This window comes from Papio anubis, chromosome 10 (assembly GCF_008728515.1).
Source record: "Papio anubis isolate 15944 chromosome 10, Panubis1.0, whole genome shotgun sequence".
Lineage (NCBI taxonomy): Eukaryota > Metazoa > Chordata > Mammalia > Primates > Cercopithecidae > Papio > Papio anubis.
In genome coordinates, this window is record NC_044985.1 from 80,692,149 (window position 1) to 80,717,344 (window position 25,196).

Sequence of the window (25,196 nt, forward strand, 5' to 3'; positions counted from 1 at the left end):
ACTTTAGAAATGGGGAAGGGGGCCATGGGTTGAAGCACCAGTATCTCACTTTGAAATGTGGAGGCAATGGCCCCAGTGTCCTAGGCCCTCAACTGAAGGCAAATCTGAAATGTTCTATTTTAACACATCCTGTTGAATGGTTCTTTCATCAGCTGCCAAATTCATTCATGGTAAAGCCCCCAAAATTTTTTCTGCCACATTACAAAAAAAAAAATGGAACATCTTATCATAAAACATTGTCTATTCAACTGTTTTGAATATAGATTTACATCCAAATTCTAACTCAAAATTTGTGAACTTATATTCATATATCAGAGGATGCCAGTGGTATCAAAATATCCATGCTCACCCACACCCTTGCCCTTAATGAGAGTTCCTCATAGGATTTTATGTTTCTCTCCAACTGAATTAAATAGAAGAAAACACAAGACCGGCATTGTTGAGGTTTCCAGAGAATACCGCCCCTTGGCAGGCTGCCTGCTGGGAGGTCAGGCACAACCCAAGTCCTTCTCTTAGCAGCACCTCTGGGGAGAGAAAGCAGTCATCAGAGACTTGTTTGAGGCTGGGGTTCAAATTTACTGATTTTTCATTTTCTTGTCCTCAGATGACCACTCAGGAGTTTTCCTTTTTTTAACTGCTTTTTTCTACCTGCTTTCTTGGTCTTGAGAGGCTTACTGAGACATTGCCAATGTAAGTCCATACTATTTTTCTAAGAGACGGGGTCTTGTTCTGTCACCCAGGCTGGACTGCAGTGGTGCAATCATAGGTCACTGAAACCTCAAACTCCTGGGCTCAAGCAATCTTCCTGCCTCAGCCTCCTGAGTAGCGAGGACTACAGGTGCACATCACATTACCATGCCTGGCTAATTTTAAAAATATTTTTGTAGAGACAAGGCCTTACTATGTTGCCCAGGTTGGTCTTGAATTCCTGGACTCAAGCAATCCTCCCACCTCAGCCTCCCAAAGTGGTGGGATTATAAGCTGTGAGCCACTGCACCTGGCCATAAGTCTATCTTATACAGACACATATATTTATTCAGAGCCAGGTGGTAATGGTTTTCTAAAGTCCTGTGATAAACACAAGAAACAACCTAAAACATTGAGTCGTTTATTTGAAAGCAGCATAATTTTAGTGTTGAGTTGCCCAAGACACAGTTGCTTTCAGTCTTTCTTCGGAGAATCCCAGAAGCTCCCAGTATATATAAGTAGGGGCGTTTGTCACCCCTACTTATTCTCACAGTTGAAGTTGAAGTTCATTCCTATCATTGAACAGGGGACAAGATTCAGAGAAGCAGCCAAATTCCAAATGATTTGGCATGAAAAAATCTCAGCCTGAATGTAATCAGAGGCCTAGAGTTTTCAATCTCTCTAAGTTTTGTAGACAATTTACATAATTACATTGGCACACACATTTTTCCATTTCAATAAAAAAGCCTCCAAGATCTTTATGTTCATGGACAAATCTTTAATATTGTAAAAAAATATATAATAAACCAATATAAACTCAAAAATTCCAAATAGGGGCATGATTCCCTGATTTTTCTTTTCAGAGCCAGTAAGAATACACTTCAGATAGAGAAAAAAGGAGATTTCCTTTGCCAATTCCCTTCCTCCACTCAAACATACATTATACTCAGACACAAGAAGCTTTATTAGCCAAGTCTCCCCCATTTTGCTTTGATATTTTGAGCCCAATTAAATATGACGGATCACAGCTCTCAGTACATGTTTGTGGGCAGATTTTTGCTTGCACACATAGTACAAACGTCTTTGATCAAGACCAGCTGAGAACACTGGCCTAAGTAGGTAGACTTGGCAGAATTCTCAACCTTGGCTACTTCTATCAAGGCGAAGGGGTTCATACTACTTTTTAAAGTCTTTTTTCCTCATGGAACTAATTAAATATAAGTCTGTATAATAGAAGTAAAGTTAAAACAACTATAATAATTTCTGTTTCTTTTTGATTACAGCAAAATGGACTGAACACAAAGTAGTTTATAAATTCTATGCTTACGATCACAGACAGGAGCCACAAACCATGAATGCCAAAGTAAACACAGACCAAGCTGAGTGTCAGAGTCAAAATGTACATCAAATTTAATGATACATATTTAATGATATGCATACTCACAGTAATTGCTCAAGTAGATGGGAGGAAGTGCCAAAGACACATTTCATCAGCCTCACAAATCAGCTAGTCCAGATGGCCCCCCATCTTCTTCAATCCTACTCCAGCGCCCAGAGGACAAAGTCCCTGGACCGGTAGTGAAGGCCAGAGGACCACACATACTCATTTACTCTCTCCATTCCCTCCACAGGCCAGAAGCATAGGCTGGGATGGTGGAGTCAAAAAAAGATCTCCTTGTACAATTCCTGTTCAGAGGCTCAGATAACCTATGAAGAGCTACCAGATATGTGTCTCTTCACCAATATAACTCTAGCACAAAGTACAGAGTCAGGGACAATTTGTTCAAAGGATGACCCCTGGGAAGACAGGTGTTTGTGCTGGGAGATGAGGAGGAAGATTGGCATAGCAATGTGAAAGTGTTAGAAATTCACCTCCTAGTGCATATGAGTTAATTGGTTTGCTTTCCTAACATCTAGTACCCAAGGAAATTGGAGTTTTAAAGACTATAAAGATATCGGATTCCTACAGAAAGAGGGAAAATATATGAGAAAAAGCATCCCCCTCAAAACCCTACTTCTTCATTTAATACTTGTTTTCGGGTTTAAAAAAAAAACTTTTAGGTTCAGGGGTACATGTGCAGGTTTGCTATATAGGTAAATTTGTGTCATGGGGGTTTGTTGTACAGATCATTTTGCCACCCAGGTACTAAGCCTCGTACCAAATAGTTAATTTTTCTTATTCTCTCCCTCCTCCCATCCTCCACCCTTAAGTAGGCCCCAGTGTCTGTTGTTCCCCTCTTTGTGTCCATGTGTTCTCATCATTTAGCTCCCACTTATAAGTGAGAACATGCAGTATTTGGTTTCTTGCCCCTACGTTTTTTTGCTAAAGATTATGTCCTCCAGTTGTATCCATGTTCCTACAAAGAACATGATCTCGTTGTTTTTTATGGCTGCATAATATTCCATGATATATATATACACCATACTGTCTTTATCCAGTCTACTGTTGATGGGAATTTAGGTTGATTCCATGTCTTTGCTATTGTAAATAATGCTGCAATGAACATACATATGCATGTATCTTTATGGTTAGAATGATTTATATTCCTTTGGGTATACACCCAGTGGTTGGATTGCTAGGTTGAATGGTAGTTTTGCTTTTAGGTCTTTGAGGAATTGCCACAGTGCCTTCCACAATGGTTAAACTAATTTACACTCCCATCAACAGTGTATAAATATTCCCTTTTCTCCACAACCTGGCCAGCATCTGTTATTTTTTGACTTTTTATTAATAGCCATTCTGACTGGTGTGAGATGGTACCTCATTATGGTTTTGGTTTGCATTTCTCTAATGATCAGTGATGCTGAGCTTTTTTTCATATGGTTATGGCTTATGAAAAGAAAACATATATGTTTTCTTTTGAAATTTACTTAACACTTGTATCAAAGACAGGGTCCTATTCCCTCTTCCCTCCTTTCAGAACCCTTTCCTCCTGTCTCATCTCCTGTTCTAATCCATCCACAGTTAGGTGAGCCAACAGTGGGGATAAGATACCTGCAAAGGTCTGATTTGTGGTTCCACTCCTAAGGGAAAGTCCAGGTTGTTTTCAGGATTGTGTTTTGTTTTGATTGGGAGGGGGTGGGGCATAATAATGTTTTTAGCCTGCTTAGGATCTTTGCTTTGTACAAACTACACCCAAAAGGAATTTTGGGATGCATTCCAAAATAGGAATACATAAAACTTTCTGTCCAACTAAAATCATTCAGGAAAATGAGAGAACTTTCATCCTGTGTTACAAATGACTGACTGTGGTTTCTTTCCTGAAAGCAAACAATAGTAACACTTCTACCAATTATATTGATAATCCGGTCTGTTCGACTGACAGTGTAAATTAAGATCAAGTAACACCTCTTCCTAACTGTTTTTGAATGTTTTATAATTGTCATGAATAGTCATCTCTTTGTAAATTACACAGGGCAAATGTTGATCTAATCAAAGGGGGTAATTTCATTAACAGACAGAATTTGTGAAACCTTCTTATGAACAGAAAAACCTCTTACTTGAATAACAGAAATAATGGTACCAAAATGGCCTTCCTAAAAAAAAATGAAGATATTGCATGCAATGTTATTTCTATACAAAGAAGGTGTTAGGATAATTATCCTGAGTTTCCAGACTATGAAGGATTAAAGATAACTCACGAAAGTACTATAGAACAGCACACATTATTAAGACTATAATAACAAACTGTATAATAAAAGTTTGTTTTATCATGACAATTATGACATGGTTTTCATAGAGAAAACCAATTAAAGACAGCTGTGTCTTAGGTATATTTTGGAAGGCAGGCTCATGATACATAGTTACAGTAGAAAGCCTTCACTCTGCCACTGATTACCACACACACACACACACACACACACACACACACACACACACTTTGTGAGGAGCATTTCTTATATGGGATCAAAACACAAAGCCATATTTGCTAATAGGTCTATACCAACTTCCATGGCAATGCTGGTGTTAGGAGGCAGAAATGGTATTGCCTTATATCAGTGGGTACCATGCTTTTGCGCTGTGTTTAAAAGCCTTGGGTGGTGGTGGGGCTCTAACCTGCAATGGAAGGTAGCATGGTGCAGTAGAAAAAACACTTTTTGAAATCAGTAATTCATGAAATCCTGATTCATGGCCCCACTTTTTACACAGACCAGAGCTACGACTCTGGAAAAAACAGTTAATGCCTCTGTGATTTGGTCTGTGTGTCTGTGTGTGTGCATGTGTGTGTGCGTGGGTTCGAGAAAACAAAACAAAACAACTCACCAATTCCAGACATTGCCTGTGCCCATAGGCAGCAGCATAATGTATACTATTGTAACCTTCCTTGTCCCGGATAGACGGATTTGCATCATTTTGAAGCAGAAACTCTAGACATCTGTAAGTATAAAAATGAAGTGTTATTTTAGAAAACATCTCTGGACTGAAAAAGATAAGTTTACGTAAATCATCCTGTGATGAATGTTCCATGAAGTATTTTATGAGTTTGTTTCTTTAAAAACCCTACAGCATTGAAGTTTTATGTATTGAAAATTGTGTGTGTGTGTGTTTTCTGTAGCTATCTTTATTTGAGCTTAATATAGCCATTCTAGAATTCAGGAAAAGCTTTAGGAAAAAGAGGGTAATTACGATTTTTTTCTCTCATCTTCAGGTAAGAACATCTGTTATCAAGATTACTGAATAGTAAGTTTTGGAGCTCCACATTGATTGAACAAAGTCTCAATAAAGAAGTGATCAGTAACAGGGCAAGTAACAGGGCAACCTCAGTAGGGAGGGGTTTACTCTTAACCTCACCATAAAATCAAAGGTTAGAAAATGAAAGTTAAAAAGAGTAAGAAAAAAAAAATAAGAATAGCCTAAACAATAAAAAGATTAAAGGAATGGGTAATCATTTTTAAAGAACAAAGAATTAACTTCATAACCACATATGAATAAAGAGGCTTAAATTTCACCATTAGGAATATAGACCTGAAAAAAAAAAAAAAAGTTTAAAGCCCTTTCAGGCAGAGTTGTAATTTTTCTGAAAAAGCCACAGTCTTTGGAAAGCTTAGAGGAAGGAGCATGGCTCCACCTTCACTGAAGAGCCCAAAACTCTAGTTCACAAGTACCCAGGGATGTAATAAGTTCTGTTCAGGGCCTACTGCAAATGGTCCAGTCCTGCTGGGAAAGAGGGAGTTGCTAGTCAGGAAGTGCTGCTTCATAGCGTCAGCATTATCCTTGTGACAATGGGACAAACATGTCCTTTACAAGACCAAGCTGATTCAATTTCATACTCAAATCAAAATGTTAACATTCTAAATATCAACCCATACATTAAATAAGACCTTCCAACAGAAAATTTCTACAGTTTACCCAAAAACTTTTAAATGGCATTTACCTATCTTTTGGTATAACCCAAAAGGAGAAAAGTCAATTACACACAGGGACAATTAAAACAGATACTTCAATTTCTAGAAAAACTGATGAAAGCCATATATATTTAAAAAAACCAAATACCCGGGCCGGGCGCGGTGGCTCAAGCCTGTAATCCCAGCACTTTGGGAGGCCGAGACGGGTGGATCACGAGGTCAGGAGATCGAGACCATCCTGGCTAACACGGTGAAACCCCGTCTCTACTAAAAAATACAAAAAACTAGCCGGGTGCGGTGGCGGGCGCCTGTAGTCCCAGCTACTCGGGAGGCTGAGGCAGGAGAATGGCGTGAACCCGGGAGGCGGAGCTTGCAGTGAGCCGAGATCCGGCCATTGCACTCCAGCCTGGGCGGCAGAGCGAGACTCCGTCTCAAAAAAAAAAAAAAAAAAAAAAAACCAAATACCCACATGTCAATAATAAATCAAACTATTCTTAGAGTCTTGCTATTATTCCCTCTTCGGTCATTTGCACCTTATAAGGAAGGAAGTTCTTTTTCATTCTGTTAATTAAATGCCCATGGAAAGGATCCCAGGTATGACTCACTGTAAATTGAATTTGGCTCTTTAAATGAAATCACTCAATAGGAATAACATGCTAGTGGACACATAATTCCCAATTTCTGAATGGATTATATCCCAAAAATTAGTTGATAAATTGAATTTGTAACACAGTTGAACTATACATACTGCCAATAGTAGTATTATAATAAAAGTAATGTAGAACTTGGATATTCTCCACATTGTTTGTAAGGAAAACATGAATTCCGTGTTTTAGCTGGGAATGCTTATTTTTTTTTCTCTTCCCAGGGCCTAGTAATTTGGCAATTATGATGCAAAGCCAACAGATGCACATGAGGTCAGAGGCGTATCTGGATACAGGGAGTGGCCTCCCTTTGCACAGAAGAACTCTCAGGCAGCTGGTTCCTCCTGACCCCTGCCTTTCTTGTCCCCTCCCTCTCCATCAGCTTGTCTGGCTCAGGGGAAGCTTGCAGTTCACTGGAAAAGGGGGCATTTGCTGCAGTGGCTTAAGATGCTACAGCCTTTTAGTATTGTTATTTTAAATTTGGGGGTATCAAAGCAAAACTCTGGTCATCCTACTTTATTAGCTGCTGCATTTCCTGTCCCCACCCCAATTACCATCAAAGTTAGGTCCCACAACCTGCATTGGAGCCATACTCTCTAACTATACCTTTCCACAACAGTCTGGGCATGGGAGGAGCATAGTGTAGGGTGGGAAGACCCTGGAGTAGACACAGGCATTCAGGCCACAGAAAAACTGGGTCATCTGACAATGAAAGAATAAATAAGTTAACAACAATGTGCCTGCAGACTCATACAGCACCATATCCACTGGATTCCACAGGGGTGAGGCACAAGGTGTGGGTACCAATTCGTTCGTTTGTTCATCTACTCAACAGCTATTGAATATTGACTATGTGCTGGGTACTGCACTGAGCACTGTAAGCTTCTCACTGTGACCTGTGGTGCGGAAAGGACTCTCAGAGGATGAAGCCGGAGGTTCCTGTGCATCTACAGCCCTGAGTGATGGCAGGCACTCCCACCCCTGCCACAGCAAAGAGCTATGTCTCTGTTAGAAGCCAGGGAGAGGCAGGTGGGATGAGGGGCCCAGAAGCAGCCTTTTGCAGGAGCAGGAGGCTCTTCCTAAATTGATGTGGGTGTGGGCTGGGGGAGGGGAAAGCACAAATGGCTATTTCACACCAAAGTATTAAGACGTTTTAAAATAGGATCTGCTAAATAGATGTCCCCAGGTCATAAAAGCAGAACCTAAGGCTCTCAGAGGAGGCTTCATCTGTCTTCACTGATACATGATGCATCACAGTCAGAAATGACATTTAGGACACCAGGTCCTAAAAACCACTGACCAATCACAGTGGTTGCTGAAGCAAAGCTTACAATTTTAGAAAGTTCCCTGTGTGAAAATAGTAGAATTGAAGGCTGTATTAAAAGAATAGTTTCTTTCCCATTAAAGGCAAACCCATATCACTTCCTCAAGATTCCAAGTGAAACCCCAAAATACTAAGGCAGGCAACGTGGCAACTCAGAGAAGCAGAAGCAGCGTCAGAAATGGCACCTTGTTCTTAAGCTGAGAAGAAACTTACAGTGTGGCTTCCTTTTCCTTCAGCTCCCTGGCTCTTTCAAGTTCTTCTGAATTTTCATGGGCATTTCCTAAGATAGTCTTACTTCTCAGCATAAAGGACAGAAAAAAATTGCAATTAATTTTTTTAAATGGCAAAGCTGTTAATGGTTTTGGTGCAATTTATATCTTAATGATTTTTACCCCAACCCAGAAGAAATAAGCACCACTGATTTTCACTGAAGATATACATGGTTCTCTCCAAAGCCATCCCATAAATCTATTCTCTCCCAAGGATCCAACTGAGAATATGATTTCTTAAAACTTCCACTTAAGTATCAGCAATTAAGTTAACAATCAAGTTGCCCACCTTTCTATAAACATTCTAAACTTCCCAAGTAATTCTTTAAAGTAGTGACTTAGCTGAAACTTCTTTGACTCCTACCACATTCCCCACTGCCTCCTTACCAGCTCAGCATCTCATTTGTCCAGAAATGGGGTCCTATTCACCCTTCATCTGCCAGAACAATTCTTCACCATCCAAAATTCCTTTTCCAGCTCTTAACAGAGGAAGTGTATTGTTTCCCCACCCTTTTCACCACCCCCAATCTATTCCAAGTGAATTGTCTGGAGCTTGGCACATAGTAGATGCTCAATAAATGTTTGTTAAGCAATGTTTGTTAATAACCTGTACGCCTAAGGGATCAGAATGCTACATCTGATATTATTATTTCTATTTATTATATAACTATGAAGAGGAAACAAGCAGTATTTTTCAAACTAGAGATCATAAGCCATTACTGAATTGTGAAATCGACTTAGTGGGTTGTAGTCAGCAATATTTTTTATCTAATGAAATACAGAATATGTCAGAATGCATCACATATGGTAAAAGTAAATATGATTTTATGAAAAGTTTATTTCCACTTTACATACTAAATAAACTATATATACATGTGAATGTGCATATTGGGTCATGACTGTAAGATGGTATTTCTCACTGTGGGTCACCATCTAAAAGCCATTGCTCTACAAGAAAAGCAATTAGCACTGACCCAGAATCAATTTCACAGCACAAGGCAGCAAATAATTCAATAGTTCTTCAAACAGGGTCACCTAAAAGTATTCCTATGAAGGAGGCCCTTCCTTAAGCTTCCAAGAACAATTTCATCAACTGTGGGCATCTCTCCCACCTTCTTCCCTTGAACTGGTTCACTTATTTCTGTTTTCCATTCCTACCCACCTAGAATCCAAACATGCCCTGAGCAACCAACTTCCTCTCCTCTAGCTCCTGAAAGAGCATTCATGCCCAGGTTTGGAGCAATGGTGCCTAGTTTACATGTATTGACGCTGAATTTAAAGGCTGTTGGGATTATGCATGGGTGGATGTTTTTGACATATGACATATATATTAGCAAATGTAAGTTTTATAGCAAATGAAGCATTTAAGTGGTGATGATGAAAACTATGGTATATGTCAAAATAAATTACAACAGATTTTGAATGAACCATAAACTTGAGCTTGACAGCTACACTTGGGATTCAACCCAAAGAACAGAGAAGTAATTGTGCAGTGACATGTAATAATCAAACATAAATTGACCAGAAAAGGAAAGCCCAGGTTTGGAATGAAGCAAATCTAACTCTTTTGGATTAGTCTAACTCTTTTTCCATGAGGTGATATGAAGAAAACTTAGCAATCCTTCCCCACCACTCCCCAACCCTGTTCCCAGAGGAAGCATGAGCAAGGCTGTTTTTACTTTCTATCCATGTCTGATGCAGCGGCATAATGCAAAGCTGTGCGTCCCCAGTCATCTGTTTCATTAACGTTGGCCCCTGTGGTCACTAATGTCTCAATACAGTGGAAATGACAATTCGCAGCTGCATAGTGCAAAGGGGTCCTGAAAAACAAACAGCAATTTATTACTTCATTCAGTCTGGAAAACAGGCCCGTTGTTAGCACTAGCATGGGCAGCAGTATGCCTAGGGGCATGGAAAGCTCTTAGACTCTCACAGTGTGTGGAGATCAAAGTCATGCCTTCCTTTAACTACACAAGTTAGGTATCCCTTATCTGAAATGCTTGAACTAGAAGTGTTTTGGATGGTTGAGCATCTTTTATTCAAAAATCCAAAATTCAAAATGTTCCAATGAGCATTTCCTTCGAACATTATGTCAGTGCCCCAAACGTTTCAGATTTTGGAGCATTTCAGAATTTGGATTTTCAGATGAGGGGTGCTTAACCTGTATAAACTGGAAGTGAGGCTATAAAGACAGTGGCTTCAAACGAGGCCATCTACCATGGATCTGTCCTTTCTTTTCCTTCTTAGAGCCTATCCTAGTTCAGGTCTACATTATTGCTTTTTTGGACCATTGCCAGCCCATCCTATTGGCTTCCTTAGCTCTAACCAAGTGTCCATAATTTCTAGTTAGTATAAATGAAGAATTTTTTTTAAGGTGCAATACCCACATATAACAATCGTGTTCTAAAACCTTTGGTTCTCTCTACTAACCAAAGACTTGATTCCTCAGCCTAGAATTGTAGACCTTCCAAAACTGGTCCCAATCTCCTTTTGATGGGGTATCTCTCTCCCCTAGATGTACCCATTAGAATAACCAAAGCGGATGACTTGAGGCTTTCTGGATTATGTTCACACTTCCCCTCAACCTTTGTCCAGGTTGGTTTACCCCCAGGAATGCCCATTCATGAATCACTTCCACCCATCAAAACCCCACTCATCATCTTGTTCCAGGGGCTAGTTCTCTTTATTTTGTCTGAGATGGCTTAGCTACTCTCTGGGTCTCTCTTGAGTTCTCATCACATACTGCCTTGATTTTAGCACTGGTGTATTGTCTCATCCTCCCCACTGAACTGCAAGCTCCTTGAGGGTAGGGACGTTGGTTAATGGGAAGAACAATGCAGAATCCGAATCCGAATCAGAAGCCCTGGGTTCTGGCATTGGCAGATGTGCAAGCTGGCCCAAATCACATCCCCTCTCTGGATCTTGACTTCTTCACCCTTATTTCAATAAGAACTTTTGAGCTACTGTGCCCTACCTAAGGTCCTTCTAGGTCTAAAATTCTGTGTATATGTGCAAATAATTTAGTTTCTCTCTTACTGGTTGATTTTTCTCCTCTTTAGTTCAAAAAAAAGAAATTTTAAATATTTTACCTATTGGATTACACATGTTTCAATTAGACTGAAAATTATCAGGTAACAACCTCATGACAGGGCCCAAATATAAACACTCTAAGGTCCTGCTAGGTCTAAAATTCTGTGTACACATATACATCATTTAGTTTATTTGGGCTCAGCTTTCTCATCTACTAAAAGGGGTAACAGCATCCCCACATACCTCATAGAGTTAGTATCAGAAAACACAAGCACCTTGTAAAGGGCAAGACTACAGAAATATAAAGTAATTTGCTGTACATTACTTATTTTTAACTCTCAATTGTGCAGCAGTTTTTCTGGTATGACCAGCTGATAGTCAAAGAATAATAAACAAATGATCAATTTTCAAGTATAACTATTTCATATTTTATAGTCAATTTATGGGCTCTGTCACTAATTGATTTTTCTCATCTTTAGTTCAAGAGAAAGAAATTTTAAATATTTTACATATTGGATTGCATATGTTTTAAATAGACTGAAAATTACTAGGTAAGAACCTCACGACAGGGCCCAAAGATAGAGAGAAAATGATACCCAGTTCTTGTTCTGAGGAGGCTCACAGTCAGGTGGGGATGTCAGAGACATGTGAACCACAGCAACTCCATCTTGAATAAGGGCTGGGTAAGATGAGGCTGAGACCTACTGGGCTGCATTCCCAGATGCTTAGGCATTCTAAGTCATAAGATAAGACAGGAGGTCAGCACAAGATACAGGTCATAAAGACCTTGCTGATGAAACAGGTTGCAGTAAAGAAGCCAGTCAAAACCCACCAAAATCAAGATGGCAACAGGAATGACCTCTGGTTGTCCTCACTGCTACACTCTCACCAGCGCCATGACAGTTTACAAATGCCATGGCAACATCAGGAAATTACCCTATATGGTGTAAAAAGGGGGGGCATGAATAATCCACCCCTTGTTTAGCATATAATCAAGAAATAACTATAAAAATGGGCCACCAGCAGCCCTTGGAGCTACTCTGTCTATGGAGTAGCCATTCTTTCATTTCTTTACTTTCTTAATAAACTTGCTTTCACTTTACTCTATGGACTCGCCCTGAATTCTTTCTTGCGCAAGATCCAAGAACCCTCTCCTGGGGTCTGGATGGGGAGCCCTTTCCCGTAACAGGGAGAGAGACAAGGAGTCAGAGTCCACAAGAACAGCATGAGGTACTTTGCAGTCATGAATGATTAGGGTGCTAGAGGAGCAGAGAAGAGGGGCATGCCCATCGGTGCACAAGGAGGTATCACTGACATAAATCTGAGGGCGGGTAGGAGTTGCCTTAGACAAGTTGGTAAGAGGAGAAATTTGTGGCAACCCCAGAGAAGGAGGGTACATGTAGAAAGGAAGGGTAAAGAGATACAATGGGAAAAAAAAATTATACATATGTATATACATGAAAAATATATATCCACGTACCAGCTAGCATCATGGCATCATTTACTTATATAAAGGATCATTAAAGTAAGAAGAGTTCTATGACCCATTGGTGGTGTGTGTGCACTTAATGTTTTAAACATGTGTACTTAATGTTTTAAACATGGCTGAAAATTCATCCCAAGATGAAATGTTCAATACATATAATAAAATATTCTAGATCTTATGACTAGGACTTATGTATTCCACTCTGCTAGAAACAGGATTTTCCAAACTATATCCATGTAGGAGTTTTGTTTTGTCTTTTAACTGAAAAAAAAAAAAAGAGACAATTGGCACATCTAAACAGCAGCTGTGAGTGGAGATGCTTTCTTTGTGGCTTGTTATTTGCTTTGTTGGCAACCTCTATGAGAAAGGACTTCCTTCCGAGGAGGATGAAATCCCCCCGGCTAACTTCCCAGTTTACCATTTCAACATCACTTGATTACCAGATAGACCACTCCTACTTCCTTTTATTTAAGCACTTGAAGCAGAACTCTCTGATTACATACCTCCCACACTTGTCCTTTTTATGGAAATCTGCTCCGCTGCTTTGCAAGAGTTTTATACATTCCACATTACTAGAAAGACAGGGAAAACATCATTAAGATGGAAGAGATCAATTACTGGCCTATCTTCAGCAAGAGCTATTTTCTGCAGAGTGCAGGACAAGATGAAAAGATAGCTCCCGGTCTAAATTCAGCTAATAAAAACCTGAACATATTAGAGTAATGACATATGGTAAGGATCTAAAGTTCCTATGATTCCTTTTTCAAAGCTAATGAATCAATAGATTAAAGAGCTTGGTGGAACATTTCCAATTCCATGACTAAGAAATTTAATGATTATTACATGATTAAACCCTCCGGTGATGGTTTCATCATTTATCCTAAAATTCTTTTTCAAAACCATCAAGAGTTTATGAAACAACCACTTAAACCTATAATAATTTCATGTCACCTTTAAACAATGAGCCAGAGTGGATGGGCGTTACCTTCTATCACAGCAGAATGAATTCACTATGATAACTACTTTCAACCCAGACACTCCTTAATGGAAAATAAAACAACTGTATTTCCCTGTCTTTGTAATTTATGCAAATATATGTGCAGAACCAAGGTTGAAAATGATGTCATGGAGCACAGTGATCTTCCATAGCTTCTTTATCATTTGCAGAAGCAATAAATCATATTTAGTAGAGAGAAAAGGACCCATCAAAGTGATTTTTCCTATTAAAGGGCATGTAGCTAAATAGTAATTCTAATAGAATTTCAGACATGAATCTGGAATTGTATGTTGTCACTTTCTGTACAGGTGTGATATTTTTTAAATGTGAGCATAAAAAAGAGACAATTGTCCATCATTGTTCTAAACTTAGGATGCTAGAAGTGGCCTGGAATTATTACTATAATTTAAATAAGAAAAATCATCTCAATGATAAACCTGAGTAGGGCTCTCCTCATCCTACACCCACCCTTTATAGCTACCTTCTCAGAGAAATAGCTCTTTCAATCATAACATATAAGAACTTTTTAAGACAAGTATGTGTTGGTATAGCACCCCAGCTGATATAAAGCACCTGTCTCTTACTGAATGATGCCAAAGGATCAAAGGCAGTAGCAGATCCAACTTGTGTGGCTCATGAAGCTCATACAGTGTGGGGGCTGAGGTGGGGGAAGGGGTCTTTTTAAAAAATAATACAAAATTATGACTACAAATCTAGTTATAAGAATTCAGAAGGGACTCACGTAAATAAGGAGCCCTAAAGTGTCACCATTTATCCACCTCTGATAAATAGGTAATGACTTTGGTAATATACAAATGACAAATGGAGAAGCATTGCTGTTCCTTAAGGACCAGGAACCTGATTAAGAACCAACATCTTCTCCAAACAAGTCATCCAAGAGATGCCATGTTTAGTCAATGTGTGGTCACATATATCAATAACATATTGATCAGAGCTTCAATCTTACCACTGGTATGTGAAAAGAAAGTAGCTGAGGAAAAATTCTCTTTACAACTTAAAAAAAAGGTAAGAATTGCCTGTCTTTTGGGTTTTCTTGACCTATGTTCACACTTAATCATTAAAAGACTAAAAATGATATCTGAAATAATGAAAAAATGTCTATAAATGAACATAAATTAATTCAATCCTTGATTCTTTTGATTATCACCCACATACCAGCAACAAAAGAGGAAAAAGCAAGGAACAAATTTCAAATTATTTTCTTTTGGTATATGGAGTAACAGATATGTATTCTATAGCCTGAAAATCTATAATTTAAAAAAAGAAAAGAAAGAAAAGAGAAAGAAGAAAACAAAAAAAACTATTTGTTATTTGAGATGGGCTAATAATTTTTCTTTGGTGAAACAAAATGCACGTGATGTGGGGAAATATAACATAGAGATATTTGATCGTCGGTAGAAATAATTCTTACTTATTTTACTAAGGAAATTGCCTTTGATTCACAGACAACTTAAGTCGATAAAGATGAATTAGTAATTAAGTCATAAATTAACTAGAATTGCTAACTACTCACCCTCCTGCAGCAGCAGCATGAAGGCACGTTCTTCCAAATTTATCTGGGGTGTCTATTTCAAAGCCTGCAGACAGCACGTGCTCATTACTAAACAAGGATACTATGCTATACTTTTGTCCTAGTTAAACCACAAGAAACATTGCAGAGACAGAAAAATCAGTTAGTAGAAAAACCAGAATGCAAGCAATTGTAGTCAGAAAGAGGTTGTCATGGAAACGAATGGTAACTGCTCAAGCTTGTCAATTTTATAGGAAGAACCGTGAAGTCAAGAAGGATTTATTTTAACATTCAGCCCTGGGTGAACCACAGCCCCATTTTTTAATCCCAGGATAGAAATTTATGAAACCAATTTGAGATAAGTAGGGCAATCGACAGGCAGATAGAACTCATGGACAAAACATGGAGGCAAAGGAATAATCTTAGCATGCTGGAATAGACATTTTCTGAAGTATATTTCAACCTTTCAGTTGGTTTAAGAGTTGGGAAACATGCTTGCATGCAGGGATTATTTTCTAAACAGGCCAACAGCAGTGAAAGCAGAATCAGCCATAGGTAAAGTACTTAAAGGAAAAAAAATGCCTCTGGGATATCTGATGAATTAATTCATAAACAATCTTTGCCTTGCAGACCTCTACCACTTTTGAAAGCCCAGGAATTTCTTGATATATGACAGTTGGCAGAGGTAGTGATAAGAAAGATTAGCAAAGCTCCAAACCAGAAACAATCTCTTGGCTCCAAATAGTCTCATATTTAAAAAATCGAAATTAAACCTAGTTGGAGGAAATCAGCCATAGTGATTTTTCAATGCCCGGGGAGTGGGAAAGTAACATGACGTTTTCTACCACCAGATGTAGGGTATTTAACCTTTTTCCTTTGTTGAAAAATATTAAATGCTAATCCATCATTTTAAACCTCAAAGACTTTTCCTTCTTCTGTGACGTAACTTTTCTATAAACTCTGGCCATCCCTGCTTCTTTTCACCCTAGAACACCCAGCTTTAACTTGAAAAGCAGGCAAGACTCTCATTCTGGGGCAGGAATAATGACATTCAAACAGCTTTAACACCAAGGATTGTTGGGAGCTGTCACATGCAGTTAGTTGAGGAACACAACTCATCCTGACAAGTCAGGTAATGACATGAAGCACACGCAGCCACTCACTCTGACCAGACACCTGAAGCCATTGACTCATGTACAGGACACATTAAGCCTCATTTCTGCTAATGGTTTTACTTACCTGATGATAACAACTTTCTGCAGCAGTCAGAGTGAGCATTTAGGGCAGCTAAATGTAAAGGGAACATGCTATGGATTCCACACCTGAGGAGTAAGAAAACAGAGGCGCTCACGGCAACAGATCTCAAGATAAGTGCGGAAGGACAATTACCTTTCTAGATTCTCTGATGAAAATTAACAACACCTTGTGTAGGGAGTCTTGGCTGAAATAATTCAGTAATTCTTCCATTCAATAAATAATTATGCAACCAGTTTCTATCTTAAAATAATAAATGCCTGAATCAAAACCATAATTAAAAGCCCATTGCCATAGGAATGTATATTTTAAAAAAAATCTGTTTCACATAAAGCATGACTCTTTAAATTTAAAATAATTTCCCTCTCATTTTCTTTCAGCTTGGCAATTGTATGTCTCATTCTCTCATTCATCTATTCAACACTTTCTAAGCATCATAGACTATGCTAAGGGCTGGAGATAACAATACTGAGCAAAACAAACTCAAGTTTGAAAAGCAACCTGTTTCCTTTCTTTCTTTTTTTTCTACTTTTTTTTTTTTTTTTTTTTTGAGACAGAGTCTCACTCTGTCACCCAGGTTGGAGTGCAGTGGTGCTGATACAATGATACAGGCAGGGGGCACAGAAATTCTAGGCAGAAAAGGGCAGGTTCTGAGCAAAACCCCATACTCAAGCTGAAAAGCCTGAAACTGTGCCCCAAAGTGAGAACTTATATCCCTGTTTTCCCACTCAAATGTTGCCTTTTCCTAAACCACCCATGGCCCTCCTCCACCGAATCCTGTGTCTATAAAAACCCCAGACTCAGCTAGTAGACAAGACTATGGCTGAATGTCAGAGAGAAGCAGCTTGATTTCAGAGAGACAGCTTGATGGCATAACTTTGGAGGACAATCTGGCCAGAGACAGCTGGACTTCAGGGAATTATCTACCCATCCCGTCCCCTTTTCAGCTCCCCTTCCCACTGAGAGTCACTTTCATCGGCAATAAAATCCCCTGCATTTATCATCCTTCGATTTGTTCATGAGACCTCATTTTTCCTGGATGCCAAACGAGAACTCAGGAGCCACAAGTGCAGATATAAAAGGCTGTCACATTGGCCCTTTGCCCTCGCTGGGGGAGGGCAGCTGCCTCATGCAAAAAGGCAAAGGACCCACTGAGCTGTTAACACTTAACCCAACCATGGACGGCAGAGTTCAAAGAGCACTGTAACATGCCCTCGGGGGCTTTGGGAGTTGCAGGCACCCCCGCCTGGATGCCGCTGCAGGGCCTGCACAGAGTTCACTCCTGCCAGTGCCAAAGCAGCCAGCTGGTTCCAGCACTCATTCACTCCAGTTCCCATGCTCATTCGCTCACGGGTTCCTTCCAGCGAGGAGTTGAGAGTGGCAGGCTGAGTAAACAAGGTACCCCTGTCACAAGTACCACAAAGTGGTCAGGGAAATATTCTGCTTCAGTGTAATCACAGCTCACTACAGCTTTGACCTCCCTGGGCTCAGGTGATCCTCTCACATCAGCCTCCTGAGTAGCTCGGACCACCACAGGCACACATCACTATACCCACCTAATTTTTTGGTGTATTTTGTAGAGACAGGGTTTTGCCATGTTGTCCAGGCTGGTCTTGAACTCCGGGGCTCAAGCAATCCACCTACCTTGGCCTCCCAAAGTGCTATGATTACAAGCATGAGCCACCACGCTCAGCCCTTGTTTTATGTCTTGATTTGATAAACAAATATTATTGTTGTATTATGTCCCAAGCACTTTGCTAGGGGTTAATCATGGCTACATTGTTGAGAATAAAGTTTTGGATGAGAATAAAAACTAATGTTTGCCTTTTGCTGATCAAACTTCATCTTCCTAATAAATTTTTATGTTGCACATTAACCCACATCACAATACCAGTCACAAAAACACAATTGGGGGTAATAAACATTACTTTGCTTATATTTCATAAACCTAGTAGTATTAATGAGAGAATCTAGAAAAGGACTTTATAGACTGACCCCCAACTAAGACACAGTCCCCAGGATGACCTCTTAAGGGACAGGCAGCCTTCTGATGGCAGCACTTTTTTGCCTTCGGGATTAAATCCTCCTCGTCTTCCCTACTACATCTTCTTCAACAAGAACCCAAAGCCATGTGCTGAATTGTGGTTCATAACAAACAGCATCACCAGGTGGCTCCTGTGTACTTACAAGCATCTATAATGTTAGTGACCACTTCTCATAACACCTCATTTTAATCAAATAATACATTTCAGCTTTTTAAAACCTTCTACTTAATACAAACAAGTATGGGACTGTATCTGTTTACACCCTGCAGCATTAAATGCCTAAGTCTCCTCTCTGGCACAAAGTGGCCCATTTTCAGACTCCATGCTTCATAAAGAAAACGTATGATTTGAATTTGTTAAGCTTTGGGTACATACATTTTATTTACCATCTCAAAAATTATTATGGTGATGTGTGTGTGACTGTGTAAAAGGATATACACATTCACAGACATTTCATGGTATTCAGTGTTTTGCAAAATTCAATTCTGTCAGCAATTAGCCACTGTTTTCTCTTTCCATAATAGCTTCTTCCTATTTAAAGGTGGTTTTGTTCAGTCTTCCCTCTGTTTGTTTTCCTTTCCCTATATGGAGATTCCAGCCCAGTGTGTATAATAGCTGGCATCCATCAAGTGATGCAATTTGCTCGTCTTCCAGGCAGCGTCATGTGGAGAAGAACTGCTTGTAATTGCCTCTCTCATCATTTACCAAAAAAAAATTCTGAAATGCAATTGCATCAGTGATGACCTTGATGTTCTGAAAAGGGAGAGGGAGTTGGGGCATAGGAGAGAAGCTTTTCTACTTATGCTATTATTTATATTGTTCCCTCCTGATTCGAGAGAAACATTCTTTTTTTTTTTTTTTTTTTTTTAATGCATAACATGTTTTAAAACTTCCTTATTAAATGGAAGCTAAAGCTAATGTGATTTTACGTAATCGTTTTATTTGTTTTGGGAATTTAAGGCAAAAATATGTGATTAAATGTATCTGGACATTTAGAAAAGGAAAATGGATAGAATATTTTCATTCCTGAAAGAATGTGCCTGGAATCAAGGACTGGATTTCTCAAGATTTCTTTGAGCCTTTCTCATTCTTTAAATGCATACATACATACAAACACACACACACACACAAATATGTTCATACACACCCAAAAATAAAAATATATATACACATAATATATATACAATATAGTTTATAAAGTTCCATATATATCTTTATGTAAAACAATACAAGCAAATGAATTTGAGGAAATAGCATCAAACTCTATAAGAAACCACTTGGGACAAACAAAAAGTATAAGTGATAGTATAACAGAAACAATATGATATATTCCATAAACCTCATTATCAATATTTCCAATCAATCTTGCCACTTAAAACCCATCTTTGTATAATTCATCACATTCTACATTCCCTGATTTTTTTCACTGCTCCTTACAAACCTGAGAAGATGAGAGAGATAGAATCACTCTAATTTAAAAGGTCTAGTAAAAATTATGTTTGATATATATTTTTTACTCCACAGTGAATAAAAAGTTACTACTTCAGTGCCGGATTTGAAAATAGATTCATGTAGACTCAAATACTATTGGCATTTGCACTTGGATATGAAACTATGGTTCAAATAGTAAAACTAAGTTTCAAGCCAAGATTGGAAAGAAAAGAAAAGCAGAATTCAGTGTCCCTGAATCAATTCAGAAATGATTTATGTATTTCAAAATAAAATTACTACTTTATTTTTATAAAATAAGACTTATCATAAAGGAAAGATTATAAAACCTTTAGCAGGAAAATCAGAACTTGGCTGTCTTAGCCAATTAAGAAGCATCACTCTTACTTCATCAGGTATACGTCAAGGAAGATCAAGAATGGAGGTGCCAAATCACACCAAAGTTAACAATGCATAAGTTACACGGAAGAGGAGAACAATTCCGGTTAAATTGCCACATTTATTTGACCAGTCATTAAATTAATGGAACACATTTATATTAGCTAGTTCTAATTTAGCTGTTAGTTGGCATCTCCTACCCAGTTATTTCAGAATCAATGAGGTCTGCAGGCCTGTCTTGCAGAGAGCTATTAGAAGTGAAGAAAGAGCCTTCACACGATTAGAATTTGGGGTCTTTGAAGCTTTCCCCTTGGCATCAGGGAGACGTGGCTGCCCTCCCTACATCCAGTCTTTTCTAGAGCCTTCTTCTTTAGGCCATGTGGGTAAAGAACATATGATTAAAGTGACAGAGTCAGAAACTTGGGGTTTGAGTCCTCATTTTGCCACTTGCTATCTACTTCATCTTTGGCGAGTGCATAATGGTTCCCTCCTCGGAAAAATAAGATAATTACAGTGACTCTATCATGGAGCAACTGTTAAGGACCTATTGAGATAATGTTCACGTAGTGCTAAAAGGGAGCATCAGTCACATGGAAATCCTTTACCACACATGTTAGTATGATTGTTGCCCTTGCAATCCATATAAGCTTAACTGGTAATCAGCAGTAGATGAGTTTTGAAGTTGTAATCAGGTTGTACTTCCTTAAAATCAGGTGTATGATTCCTTAAAAGCCAAGAATGAATCATGATCAGTTAACATTTCTGTTATTTTTGTGTGTGTCTAAATTCTTTATAATATTTACCTCACAAGTGTCCCAGCAAAGTGGGATTGTTTTAGCTTTGCTCACTGAGTGGGTGAGACAAAAACATTTCCTAAATTTAGAATAGGATGATTTTGATTTTTTACCCAAATGATCAGTCCAACTAAACAAACCAATTTCTTATGAATTTTATCTATGCAATTCCAAGTATTTATTATGCACCCTTAAGTGACAGCCATGAGACCTGGTCCTTGTTATTTGCAATGAACAGATGTTTTCAGTGGTTCCTTTTGAATCAAGTTTAAACACTCTAAAGTGGCTGGAGAGGCCCCTTCTCTATCTGGCTGTTGTCTAATCTGCATATTCTAGAATCTCAATAAACTTGTTTCCATTCCTCTAAGTGCCAGGCTCTGTCCTGCCCCCAGGCCTTTGCACATACCAGTCCCTCTATCTGAAACTCTCTTATCTTTCTCTCCTGCTTCTCCCGTTATTTCTCCAATTAATCAGTGCATCTCTGAAGCACTGGAAATATCTTTGGGATCACAAGAGTTCTCAGTGAGAATCTTTAACCTGTATTTTCCTTTTCATGATAATCTAAAACAACTGGCATAAAAGCATTTTTTTGGCTCATCGGAGTGGCCCTTTATTACCACATACCTCTGCCTAATTTCAGTGCCCATGATTGTACTGAGGATCACACTGGTGTTAGTGTAGTACTGGCATGGGCCAGTGAGAAAAGAATAAAGATGGGCTCAATAGACAAGTGACAGGACTGAACCTAGGGAGGCCCAACGATAATGCAGTACCTGAGCCTTCCATATAAACAAAATTTGGCAGTAGTTTGAATAAGGGGTTCTGTGCTGCATGCCAAGTCCACTGTTCCACCACTTTAAGCCACTGCAAAACCTCCATTCTTGAAGTGTACACTGAACTCTAAAGAGCCTGCACCTCAGCCACCAGGACCATAATCCTACACAAATGGTGATTTCACTTTGGCAAAATGTGAACTATCACATCATCTGTTATGTAGGGGCAGCAAGCCACGTGCTCACGAGCTGAGGGTCCAGATCCAATGGACCGAAGATGAGTCCCATTTCTACCCCTTACTGGCTCTGTGACCTTGAGCAGGTAACTGAACCTCTCTGTGCCTCATTTACACATTCCCATTTAAGATGGGAATAATCATAGCACTTACCCCATGAGGTTATGGTGAAAGTTAAATGTAACCCCTCAAAGCAGTGCCCAGAGGGAAGCACTCATAATGTTTGCTACTACTAAACTGTACAGTTAACATGAGTGGTGTTGGTTTCTGTTTGCATGTATTTTGTAATTTTTAAATATATTAATTTGTTAGTGTCAAAAGCCTAAGGAGTTTATCTAGTTTACGTTTATACATATTTATGTATCATTATAATAAAAACAAGTATATACTGAGGATCTAAAAGACTCTTGCTACTATGAGCTAACTGCTAGTCACCCTTCAGTCTTGGTTAACCTTTACATCTTGCTTCTCTAGTCTTGCGAGACTGGGTTCCACATCTTAGATATGTTTTCACACATTCCAGTGGCACCCAGCAACTGCTCTGGCATTACACTTAGCGTGCATGATTGTATTGCTTGTTTAAATCTTGCTCCCAGGAGATTATAAATTCCTCAAGGGCAGGGACCTCTATACGATGCCCAGAACCTGGCATCGTAGGTACCACTTAGGCCCTCAACCAATATTTAATGAATGAATGAATGTCAGAGCCAGCTATCTATAAACTATCATACCCCTAATTCTGTTGCAGTTGAGGCAGAAAAAGAATGCATAATTGGTAAGCAAATAGGCAAATTAAAATCCTGGAGACAATCCCCAAACTAACAAAATTAAAGAAGATAAATCAAACGGCTTTGACACTATGTAAAGTTGCATGAGCACTGAGTCAAACCATAGGAAGTGACTCTGACTTAAAGTTCAGAGAAGCAAAAAGAATAACAAAGAACATTCTAGTCAAGGGCTGACGTTTACTTTAGATTCAAATAAATTCGTAAGAAAGTAATAATGATAAAACTTGTCATATAGAGTTAATTTAAATACGTTTGGCTATATTGCTTATGAATGAAGATGGGTTCTTTCCACAAATGCTATTTGTTTTTTCACTTATTTATGAAAGGCCTATTTTTCTCCTTTTTAATAATTCTATAAGGAACCCAGAGAACAGTGATTTTCTGAGAGGCTTTTGGCAAATTTAATCTTCTCCAATTACTCTTCCCTTCATTTTGATATTTTGCCCTAGGGTGGTTTCCATTCTCCCCCACACACAAACACACAAAGGCACTTACACACACACACATACAATCACTGCCCTAAGGAACCATTGTCACTGAAGGTAGCATGTCGCATCCCCAGATTCATTGTGACAAAGGAAGCAGACATGGCTCTTTGAGACTGAGACAATGTTTCCCTTATCTGTGTCCCTAGGACATAGCAGAGACAATGGAAGAAAAGGCTACTTGAACAACAATGCTATTTTTAAGGCATTTTTGCTACATGGTCTGTGTTTCCATAAATTGAAAGCAAAATAATTACAAGGAAATGAATTTCAATCATATTGAATTAAATGGTTTTTACGGAAAAATTTAAAGTAACTATTGGGTCCAGCTTATTTTTATTCCTAAAATGGATTCAAGTCTAGAAGAAAATCAGACATTCGTAATTGTTTGGCTAAAATTTCCCAAGTAACCCAAAGCTGAAAAAAATACCACTGAAAATATTAACACATTACAGGTAAAATCAGTTGGTGCCTAAATTTTTTTTCTGCTTAATTAACACTGAGCATTTATTGCAGTCTCTAGCTTTGGACATCCACAATCTGGTTGGGAACTCCAGAACCTGGTAAGAGCATCCTGAATCTTAGTGTAGAGCTCTTTCCACAAAACTGAGAGGCTTATTTTAACTTACAACATCCCAATTAAAAAGTTCTTTTGGCTCACAGCAGATTCCCCTCTCTTCTGTAAAAAGACATCCCACTGCTAATACTATTTGTCAGCATTCTCCTCTTCTGTCATCCCTCAGCCTCATCTTTAGCCCAAGACCTCATCTTTTCTTCCCTGGACATCTGCAAGAGGCTGCCAAGCGTTTCTAGCCTGGACTGCCTCCAATACGTCTGGACCGCCTCCAGTATGTCTGGACTGCTATCAGAGGGATCTTTCTTACACACAAATGGGATCATTAGACACAACCTGTTCTACACCCACTTATAATTCTTTAACAGCTTCCGAATGACTCAGAATGGAATCTAATTCCTTAGCAGGACTTGCAAAGTCCTTTGAGATGTGGCTCTTCCAGCCTTTCCACCTCATTTCTTTCCACTCCACCCACCAAACATCCAATGACCCAGCTTTAGAAATGTGCTTTTAACATGTTCACATGTTTATGTCTTTATAACGACTGTTCCCTCTTCTTGGGATATTCTTCCTTGCTCCCATTTCTCTTTCTACCCCATGATTCTGTCCATCTAGCAAACTCCTACATATCCTTCCTTTTGTTACAACATTGTCTCTTCTCAGGGATCCAGAAAATTAGTGTCTCTCTCTCTCACTTTGTTCCCACAGCCTGGCACAAACATCCATCTTAACAAACTTCACAATACACAGTCATTTGTGCTTGTTCTTATCTCTATTACTAGACTGGGAGGTGTTTGGAACCCAGTTCAACTTAATATTGGACTGATGAAGATAAACCATTATATCCTGCCAATCTACCAGAGTGCTTCACAAAATTCATTTTAAGTCCAGAATACCTGGCCCTCTGTGAATCTGATTTCATGATCCCACTACATTTTCCCCAGACCATTTCAATTTTAGCTCATTCTCGTATAAGACTTTCAACTGTGTTGCACAAAATTGACAAATAAAACAAAATTCCTAAGATACACTGCCCTCATATGGTTTTTCTTCTAAAAATTCAGTTACTGTTATACACAGTCTCTGTGATCAAGGCTAAACTCTTT

At 38.9% G+C, this 25,196-nt stretch overlaps 1 protein-coding gene across 12 annotated transcripts in view; it reads right to left on the reverse strand.

Annotated features, from left to right (window-relative positions):
- Positions 1–25,196, reverse strand: part of ANKRD44 (ankyrin repeat domain 44) — a 345,963-nt gene that overhangs the window by 109,838 nt on the left and 210,929 nt on the right. For 8 of the 12 annotated variants that reach the window (XR_004176609.1, XR_004176608.1, XR_004176610.1 and 5 more), the window contains 6 exons: positions 16,554–16,636; positions 15,318–15,435; positions 13,290–13,358; positions 9,950–10,090; positions 8,215–8,295; positions 4,952–5,063 (listed from right to left, as the gene is read on the reverse strand). Coding sequence is in view for 9 of the 12 variants with exons in the window: in XM_031651434.1 (XP_031507294.1) it covers positions 4,952–5,063; positions 8,215–8,295; positions 9,950–10,090; positions 13,290–13,358; positions 15,318–15,435; positions 16,554–16,636 (604 nt within the window). In the remaining 3 variants the exon portion in view is untranslated. The remainder of the gene's footprint in view (positions 1–4,951; positions 5,064–8,214; positions 8,296–9,949; positions 10,091–13,289; positions 13,359–15,317; positions 15,436–16,553; positions 16,637–25,196) is intronic. The other 4 variants (XM_031651435.1, XM_031651439.1, XM_031651441.1 and 1 more) reach the window with 2 other exon arrangements.